The sequence below is a fragment of the Coloeus monedula genome, assembly GCF_965178545.1.
Source record: "Coloeus monedula genome assembly, chromosome: 22".
NCBI lineage: Eukaryota > Metazoa > Chordata > Aves > Passeriformes > Corvidae > Coloeus > Coloeus monedula.
In genome coordinates, this window is record NC_138802.1 from 7,720,887 (window position 1) to 7,731,329 (window position 10,443).

At 51.2% G+C, this 10,443-nt stretch overlaps 1 protein-coding gene across 5 annotated transcripts in view; it reads right to left on the reverse strand.

Annotated features, from left to right (window-relative positions):
- Nucleotides 1-7,689, reverse strand: part of SPEN (spen family transcriptional repressor) — a 65,601-nt gene extending 57,912 nt beyond the window's left edge. For all 5 annotated transcript variants that reach the window (XM_082295716.1, XM_082295718.1, XM_082295717.1 and 2 more), the window contains exon 1: nt 7,526-7,689. In XM_082295716.1, the coding sequence (XP_082151842.1) occupies nt 7,526-7,608 (83 nt within the window). In that variant the 5' untranslated portion in view covers nt 7,609-7,689. The remainder of the gene's footprint in view (nt 1-7,525) is intronic.
- Between the last annotated feature and the right edge of the window lie 2,754 nt (nt 7,690-10,443).

The window sequence follows — 10,443 nt, forward strand, 5'->3', positions numbered from 1 at the left end:
CTAAGAGCAGCATCTCACAGATCCCATGAAATTAAATCAGATGTTGATTACGTATACAAGGGAGATACTCATCTGCCCTGAGCTTTTATTCCCCTCACAGTTAGGATGCTAATGAGGCCGGAAGACTTCTTTCCCCTCCAAAGATGACTTCTTTAAACCTACAACTTGGCAATTTATTTTTCTTATTTTGCCCTATTAACTATTACAGGTCACCCGCAGCTGCCACAGAGAGCTTAAAGAGGGACATTTAAACGAGCCTCTGTGATCTCCTTGGCAGCCATCACTGTTAATGAGGACGGGAGGTATTCACCCAGAGGCAGGAGCAGATGGACCACGGCGCGGAGCTTTGTGCCAGGCGGAAGCGATGAACACCTCACCAAAGACACAGTCAGGGAAAGCTGTGACAGGGACACCAAGTTACTCTCAATGAATCCCGTGGATAGCAAACACAACCAGCTCAGTTTTGTTCCTGAAGAAAAACTGCAGGTGATTCACTACTTGCTTAAATAAAATCATTTACAATCTGTCTGTTCTTTTTGTTGAGCCAAAAGATCATTTCAAATCCAGCTCTGACTGGGTACCTGACCACCTCTGTGACAGGAACTTGGTCTGAACACAGCTCTCATTTCCTACCTCACTGGGAATAATAAAAGACATGGAAGCTCTTCCATTTGGACAGAGGGGCATCCAAGAGGAACACACACAGGTCAAAACTATCTCACCAGCAGTATCCACCAGACAGCCCTGCAGATCATCCATTCACCCTCCTTCGAGAGACATTTGGACTTCTCTGGCTTTTCAGGGGAGAGATGAGAGCACGCTCAGGGCATTCTGATCAGATGCGGAAGCCCATGCTCCAGATCTAAGTGCGCTTATACAAAAAAAGTACTTTCAGTTTTAAGTTGCTGAATCTAATTAAAAAGAGGAAGAGAAAGGAAGCAAAAAAAGCTCCCTTTTGTTCTTAAAAATGTCCAAGCCTTTAACCAGAACACGGTCGTTGCGACAGACTGCTGCTGTCCTCCCACGATCAGTTTGTCTGAGCAGAAAATTGATGTTCTTTTCGCATCCAAACTCTGCTCCTTCTCACCCAAGTCACCACGAAGGTCTGGACCTCGCACAAGGCACAGAGACACAAACTCTAGCCCAGAGCCAGCCACACACAACAGCTACAGAACGCACTTCCAAAAAATCCATCCCAGGAAGGATGTTGTTTCCACCAAATTCAGAGGTGCTGCCTTCAATCTTTCCTGACAGATCAGACTGCAGCAGGCCCTAGGATCTATCTGGCGTATTTATGAAAAGCCTGGAACAATGTTTATTCTTTTACTGAAGGATGTTATCTTCACACTGCAGGATTTTACAGATTCCAGGAGACGATTACAGAGCGTCAGCAGGTTAAACAATAACTATGGAAATGCACAAACCAAAGCAGTTGCTGTGTTTTATTCATGGTCCAGAAGCCTTCACCACCTCTGAAGGCGTTGCCGCAGAGCAGTGATGGAGATGGGTTTCAGGAGATCTGAACTGCCACTACTCCCCAGGCAGAAAGGTGAAACCTCCATATGAGTGTGTGCATACAATCACCAAGTGGGAAACACTGCTGACTTGTAGCCTGGGTGATGAAGAAGGCAACTTCTGTCTGATTTTCATTAACTGTCCAAGGAGTCAAAGACTTGAGCAAAGGAAAGGAGCAAGGCTGGTTGTACACAGTGAATTTCCATCCTCAGGTTTCTGTTCCTCCCACAAGATTCCTAAATCAGCATGCCAAAGATGCAGCTAAACTCCAATCTTATTATGGAGAGCAATTGTTTTTCTAGTTTATTCCTCAGTTCATTGTTTAGGAATGTTTGTCCTTGCAGTCTTCAGTTTCAGGGCATTCTCAGACCTCAGCAAGTTCAATGAACTTAATAAAAACACAAGTGAAATATCTCACTGGTTCTTATTTTTGGTAGCTACAAATCCAGAGTGTATCTAACCCACTGGCAGCTCCACAACTCACATCCAGCAACTCTCCCAAAACCTTCAGCAGCCTAAAAGCAGCCAGGAGGGCTGACCCTCAGTTCTACCCCTTTGCAAACATCCTCAGAAGACTGTTTCGGTGTTTGCTACTTCTGACGTGTCCTTCACATGCAAAAGGGCATCTCCTCCTCTTCCTCACAACCCAACAGCAGCATGAAACCATTACACCAGCAAGACAAGCTGCAGCTATGACACATCAGCTCACAAAAACAAAGCTCCCGAGGAGCCCCAGGTCCACCCTGACTCATCACCTCATCCAACATCTGCAACTGCCTTCTACTAATTTGGATATTTACTTCCTTTTTTATGGAAAGCCAGTGAGTGCCTCTTCGCCCTCAGCAAAGACAAGGACCTAATTTTGGACACACCTTAAGACGTCAATAAGGTCATTTGCCAGGAAACTTGGCATGACTTTCTGGCCTATGAAAAGCAAGGAGGAATAAAAAAACAGTCAACGAGGTTATCACGAAGTGAATTTAAGCCTTTATTCATCTCCTGTTCTGACCTGATGAATGGATTTAATACCTTTGTTTGCCTCGCTGGACTGGTAAATTCTCAACATATGAATCTGTTTTCTTGTACTCTGAAGGGATTATTTTATTGTTGTACCAAAGGAATTTACAATAAGGGCAAGAAATACCAAAAGCCAACATCACTCTTGAGCGGCTCAGCGACAATAGAAGCTGTTCACATCAAATCACAAATAATCACAACTAAATGCAGCCTGGACCTTTGAAGAAACTTCAGAGAAGAAACAATGCCAGCCAGGCTCAGCAGATGACAGAATTTTGTGACCAAGTGACATCAACTTATCTTTCTACCACAGCTCAGTGTATAAAACCACTTGATAGAAGCTTAGTCCAAATCTACATTCTTTGTGGCTTTTCATTAAGTTTCTTTGAAATAATTACCCAGCCATTTCCTCGGCCAGTGTGGCATCAACCAGCTACCACCTCAAGTGCAGGCAAAGAGCAGAATCCTGAGCAGCCATGGATCTCAGCCTGCTCGGGACCCACCTCCGTGACTCGGCCTGGGGGAACCAGGAGGCAGCTGCAGACAGACACCACTGGGTAACGCACTGGGATGCCACTGAGGTGATGCCTGCGCTGCTTTATGGCTCTTGTGGACCAGTATTAGGAACAGAATTATTACAGACCTAATGGAAAACCACCACCAGAACCAGCACCACCATAACCCCAAAGAGCCACCTGACTGACCAACCTACGCCCTGCACAAGGTGGACTCTCACTGGAACCAAGTGGAAGAACTCACCTCATGTACTCCCCTTATGATTCTGGGCAATTCTTTTAATCCCCCTGCCCAATCTCCTGACCAAACATCCTACCATGGTCTCTGGATTACATTACTGGAAGTGTTTATAAAACCAGCACAAACAAGTTCTGATGCTGCCCATTATTCCAGACATCACTCCAGTAAAGCACAGGCATAAACTCTACCCTCTCCCTCCTTTACAGCTCTGAGCTGGAAAGGGCAGTACCTCATCTGTGAAAATACCTAAAGTGACACAAATCGAGAGACAAAACAGGAACAGTTCCTTCTGTGGCCTTACTTCTGTATTTTCCTACAATAGAAATATACCTGGATCTATACAGGCTGAACTGAGTTAGGATAAACATTCCTGTGTTTGCATCCCAAGTGATATCCAAGGACTTATTAATCAATGACCACCAAAAAAAGCCAGGGAACCCATTTAAGAGCTTTACTAGAAAACTCAAGCCAGTTCCCGTGGAAGGGCACTGCAAGACCTTGACGTGGCAAGTTTTTCCTCCAAGTGTTCCACACCAGCAGCAGCCATCACCACTCTTGCCAGGTCACAGCCTGCACCAGAGCTACCAAAATTCCCGTACACCACCTCAGTCCACAGCGGTGACACGGAGCAGAAGGAACAGATTCCACCCTCCCAGGCTGAATTTACACTCCCAGCCGTCAAGACAAAACGTTTCCTCACAAACTGACCAAATATTCTCTAGCAGTTACTGAAAACAGACACTCGCTGTCGTGGTAGGTTTTTCACAGTTGTGTTTAAATGCCAGCCACTTCTCCAGGAGGTATCCAAAGCATGTCCTGAGAGACAGACACTGGAACATGGCTAAGCCCCACAAAGCCTATTTCCCACCCCAAAAAAACCCTGAGAAGTTACTCATCGCCTCCAAGATTGCCCTGATCTGCAATGTATTTCGGTTGATTTTCAGGGAGCACATTTGTTTCCTGAAATCCAGGGTTTCTCCTGGACTTGGTTGCCACTGTGAATGCCTTCATTCTCCCCCAACACAGGAGATTGCACACGACAGTCACATGGTCCATCATTAGGAGGCTTTTACTCCTCTTTGCCCTTTAAAAGGCCAATAAAGGGACAAAGCCATGTTCTTCCAGATAACTGGAAGAAGACACAGGGAGGAAAAAAAATATGGAAGGGTAGCACTTGTGTTGGGGACAACTGTTACTATATTTAGTCACCTTGTTCTGCAAGCTGCCGAGCATCTGTTTCAGTGATGGTGAACGACGGGTTTTTTTCCAGCATTAATTAGGTGAACCCAAACCACTGCTCCCACCACTTCCCCGAGCTCACGTCTCCCAGATCCTAACTCAGATTCGTTACTTATTCCACCTCAGCAGTGGATCTCCAATACTGGCACTGGTTGCTTTTCTATTTCAGGGTCCTAAATAGCTCAGTTGAAAGGAAATAAAGAGCAAAAAGTTTTTAAAAAGGGAGTATTTGGCTAAGAAACTGAAAGACAATTTCAATGTATTTAAATGCATGGAAAATCTCTCCTTTGCAATCCCCTTCAGTATCAAGGAAACAGATTTTAAAAAGGGCTTCTAAGGAAAAAAAATAGCACTGCTCATGTAAGAGAGTGCTTCTTGAGACCAGCTTCAGTATTCTCTAATTTGAGAGAAGAATTCACAGCAGGGAGTGTTATTTCCATTCACCTAACTAAACTAAACAAACCCATCAGAAGCATTTGGGGAAAAAGAATAAAAACATATATTTCTTCAAAATTCTTAATTCATCCCTTAAAAGAATTCCTTGTGAGGCTGCAAAGCCAAGCAAGGTTCCCACAGTCCGTGGTTAAGTGAAGGGGGGAAAAACCCTTCGCACTCCCGCCGGGTTGTAAGTTTTAGGAGCTTTCTCTGAATTTTTCTTTTTTGGAAACAAGGTGGTTGTTTCTCAAACTCGCCCCCAGCAGAGACTGCAACAGCCCTGCGAACGGGCTTCCATCTGGGAAGGACAGTATTTCCCAAGCAGAGTGGAAAAACAAACACCCCGGTGAGTTGCACAGAGGCTCCGGGGGTAAGGCGATTCCCGGCCGCAGTCCAGTTGAGATTTTAGGCGGTATTTCCCCCAAACCCTGCCCCGCTCCCATGGCTCCCATGGCTCAGCCTCCCCGCACGCGCTTCGCCCTATTCCCAGGCTGGGGGATGGGTGGGAACTGGGCTCTGCCAAGCCCCGCTCCATCCGAAAAGACTTTCTCTCCCAACTGCAGAGTCTTTTCCAAGGAGGGAGCCTTCCCCATCCCACCTCCATGGCCGGGCAGCCGCTTTCCTTCCCTCTGGATAAACCCACCACGCCGTGCAATCCTTGTGCAGCGCGTGTCCCTTCCCCCAGGCGAGCACGGGCATACAAAGGAAGCCTTGCTCCATTGTCCACCTACAGCACCTACACACCGAGCCTCGGACCCGGCTCCGCGCTCACCCCCTCACCCCTTTTCCAGCCACAAATATTCCAGTGGTTACACCCCAGCAGCATTCGGAGGCGGCGTGTCACTCCCTCCCCCCAGCTTAGTACCTGCAGCCAAAGGGCTGAAGCGTGTTTTAACTGTGTTTACTGGCGTGAGATCAGCCTCACCCAAACACACAAATCCCGGGCAAAAATCACGCTGGAAAAACAGGGAGAAATGCCTGGCTACAAATCTCCTTCCCAAACCTCCGATCGCAACTTGCCGAGGTAAAAACAACCAAAAAAAGGTAATTAATTCAGCGCCTGCCATTTTTCCCATCCATCTCCAAGCAACACTACCATAGCAACTTTTTCCCTGCTTTAATACATATTATAAAAGGAGTGGGACTGGACAAAATAAAACCCAGGAATGTCAGATTTCCACTATGGAGTGCCTATTCCCTCAGCTAGTTACGGCTGGAATTAACCAAGTAACCCTAGAGCGAGCTTTTTCCCCCAAAACCTGGCTTTGTACAGCACTGGGTCACGTAACCCGGACTGAGGGACACGACAAACCACCCTGGATACACATCCACCATCCTGCGCGTTGGCACGGACCAAGCGGCGAATTCTGGGCTCAGGGGGATAATAATGGTGAAAAAAGAAGCAGCTCGCTTAAAACAGGGCAATTTCAGAGCGAGGAGGATGCGGAGATGGGATTTGGCTGCTGCAGCAGCTCGGGCCAGGAGGATGGAGGGGGATGCCAGACCCTCAGTCCTTCCACAACAGACGACCAGAAACCAGGGAAGAGGCGCCGGGACCTTCCTTTTTCCCCCTCGGTGTCACCGCATCTATTTTTCCCATGGTGACTCATTATTAAGGACGCTCCGTCATTTTTCCAGCACGGGAAGATTAAAGGAAGCTTCAAAATCCATTTTTTTTCTGCTGGTGGGATTAAAGCAAAGCGCCTGGAGGGGCCACGAGCTGAGTAGGGCTCATTACTCTCTTTTTCTCCATAAAAAACAGCTTCCAGCGTGCGGTGCATCAACTTGAGAGCATTTCCACAGGAAAAAGGTGTTGCTGAGGCGGCGGGGGAAAAGCCTCTTCCTCCTCCTCCTCGCAGGGAAAGACGGAGGTAGGAAGAAAAAAACACAACCATGCAAACAGCTACTACTTCCTTATGAGTGGGATTAACCTATGCAACAACAACAAAAAAAAAAAAGAAAAAAAAAAGGAAAAAACAACCCAGCACGATATAAGGAGTCCAGAGCGCTTCCCGCGTGCAGGATCCTGTGTTTTCTCCGTGGGTTTGTGTGATTTTTTTTTTTTTTTCCCCAGAGTCACGTTTTCGCAGCTGCAGGCGCTTCGGTTCCCACAGCTCGCTGCACCTCGGGAGGACACGCAGCATCCTCCACAGCTCCAGGTGGGAGGGAAACGCAGTGAAATGGGCGAAAATAAACAGAAAAAAGTCCGAGCGTTGAATAATTAAAAAAAAAAAAAAAAAAAGGAATGGAAAACACGTCGGCCAGGCTCAGCGCTGCCTCCCGACATCCTCGGCATGGGATCCGCTCCGTGCTGACCGCCGAGCCCCACTCGCTGCTGCTCCGTCGTTTCGGGTCCATTTTTAGCCATTTTTGTATTTCCCCGCTCCGGCCGCGCCGCCGATCCCGCCATGGCGCGGGTTATTTACAGCGCTGTTTTCCTCCTCCTCTCCACGGGAACCGCCGTCCCTGCGCACTCCTCCCCCCCTTTCCCACGTTTTTCCCCTCGTTTTTCCCCACACCGCGGATCGGGCAGGACGGGCCCCCCTCGCCGCTCCCCACTCACCGCTTGAAGTGCTCGATGATCTTCTCCTCGCGAACGTTCTCCGGCAGATTGCCCACCCAGAGGTGCCTGGTTTCCCGGACCATGCTGCGCGGCGCGGGGCGAGCCCGCCGCCCGTGCCCCGGCTCCCGGCCGCCGCCTGCCCCCGCGCCGCGCCGCCGGCCGCCGCTCGCCGCCCGCCGCCGCCTCCGCCTCGCCCTCCGCCCCTTCCGCCGCGGGGCCCGGCCGCCCTCAGCGCCACCGGCCGCCGGACCGCACCATCCCCGCCGGGGGGGCCCCCTGCCCGCCGGGCCGGCTGCCGGGCGCCGGGCTCGCTCTCCGCCGCGGCTGCGCTCCCTCGCCGGCTCCCCCCGCCGCGCAGCCCGCTCGCTCGCTCCCGCTGCCTCCTCCTGCTCCTCCTCCGGCAGCGGCAGCGCGGCGCCCCCGCCGCCGCCTCCTCCTCCTCCCCCCCCCCCGCGCTCCCGCTGCTCCGCCGGCCCGGCCGCGCTCGCTCGCTCGCTCTCCCCCCCTCCCCTTCCCTTTTCCCTTCCCTTGCCCGCGCCTCGCGCAGCGCCACACGGGGGCCCCCGCGCAGGCGCACTGCGCCCCGGGGCGCGCGCCGCGGGGCCGGCGGAGGGGGCGGGGCGAGAGCGCGCAACGCCCCGTGCAGGGGGGCGGGGCGGGACTGCGCGTGCGCCGGGCGGGCGGGGGCTACGGGGGTGTGAGAAACGGGGGGATGAGGGGTTTGGGATGGGGGATGTGGGAATCGGGATGGTGAGAAACGTATTGGGGGGCTGAAAAATCGGGATGGGGCTGTGAGAAACGGGGGGATGAGAGAATTGGGATTGTGCGAGTTAATGGGAGACTCAGACATAACGGGGGGTTCTGAGTCGTATTGGGGGGCTGTGAGGATCATTACAGGGGGCTTTAAAAATTGTAGTGGGGCTGTGAGAGTTGTGATGAGGGGCTGTGAGAAACGGGGCACTGGGACACTCGTAATGCTGGGCTGGGGGAGTTGTAATGGGGGGCTGTGAGAGACAGAATGGGTTGCCCTGCAAGGGCAAGGTCCCGCTGGCACAGCTCAAAGGGGCTTCACCCAGCCAGGGGCCCCTGCTGACCCCCAAACCTACAGCTCCCCTAAATACCATAAGGATTTCAAAATCCTGGGCCACAAACTACCTTCATCCCCAGGTGAGTGCACACCCAGGCCGTGCCCACCAGACAGGCAAGTGAAAAATTGATTGAGGTGGTGGCAGCAAGGGCCCTGCGCTCTGGTACCTCTACTGGCTCCAAAGGTCAGAGCAACAGGAACCCCCAGGGGGCTGCAGGGGGGTCACCAAATCCCCCCGGCTGCTCCAAATGCTTCCGTCTGCCAAAACAGGGACGCTGTGTCACCCTGAGACGCTTCCTCCACCAAACCGGGTGGCCACGTTGTCCTGAGGCACTTCCTCCAACAGAACAGAGACCACATTGCCTTAAACCACACACGAGAAACTCCCTCCCGCTCCCCCACGGGGGTTGGCAGAGCTCGTTAATTAACATGGGGTGAAGAAATTGCCAACATCACCCATCTCTAGTTGCCTGACCTGTTACACCCCAGCTCTGCAACACAGGACTAGACACTTTTTAACCAACAAGATCTTCTTTCCTTTTCAAAACATGCCACTGCACTGATAAAAACACCTATGTCCTAAAAGGAAAATGCCCAACCGGTTCCCACTGTGAGACTCCGAGCAGCTTGAGGTCAGGATAAAACACACACCCACAGCCACGAGTGTTGGTGTTTGAAACCTTCACTGCTTTCACCACACAGCAAACCCATAGTTCAGTATTTTCCATGGCCAAAGTCTCCTGATGACGTTTTGGTATTGATCAAACCCACGTTTTATTTGTCAGAGCTGCCTTTTGCCACCCGGTCCGGCCGGATACCGTAACCTTCTGGCAACAAGTCCACCTCGCTACTGGTCAAAGTCACTGAGCTGTAGTGGCTTAACAAACGTGCAAATCTCTTGATTTAATCAGATCTCTGACGCACGTGGACTCGATCTGCGGTGGCCCCGAGCCTTGTCCCCAACTCCAGTGGCTGTGAGCCCATCCTTTGGCAGCCCCATGCCTCAGTTTCCCCAGTGATGATGGGCTCTGCCAAACTGGGATCTACCGATTAATTAAAAATCCCAACACCTCCTTGCACGCAAACCATCTATTATTTAAAACATGTGATGGAGCCACGTGTGCATGAGAAAATGCGCTGCCAACACGCTTCACTGGTGCTTCCAGCGTGGAATTGAGCTCAGCTTTCCATTTTACCTGGTGGGAAGCCCAAGGAGCAGTTCCTACATGTCTCTGCCTTTAACGGGCTCTCCATTTTGGAGAGGAAAAACCCAAACCAAGACCGCCAAAAAATCAAACAACTTCTCCATGACGAATTCTCCCTCTCTGATGGAGTGCACTTGCTGCAACTGCAATTCCAATTGTTCTTCCTCCTTGCTGGGGTGGCACCTCCGAGGGACATGAGGAAACCATACCAGCTCCCAGGTCCTTCCAGGGAATCTCACACGGAGTCACTGCTGTCACCCAGCCATCTCACAGGACATGCAGGGGCTGGGAGCTGTCGCAAACAAAGCCATCGACTCTGTTGACAGGAGAGGGCTGAGACGAGTGCCAGGAGGGTTCCATGTACACAACAGCCAGCTGGAAGAGGAGCACAAAGGCCAGCTGGTGACGCAAAACAAAGCTCTGGACCATCCCGATACTCTTCAAATGCTTTGCAGGGAAACTGTTCCCAGTTGCGGCCGCACCAGCGATGCTGCTGTAACCAGATCCCTCCAGCTCAGTCGAAGATTTCAAAGAACACAGACTCAGGCTGGAGACCAGAGCAGGTATAACCCTCCCCTCAGCAGGCCAGAGGGGCTGTGATGAAAGACCAACACCATCCCTGTGTC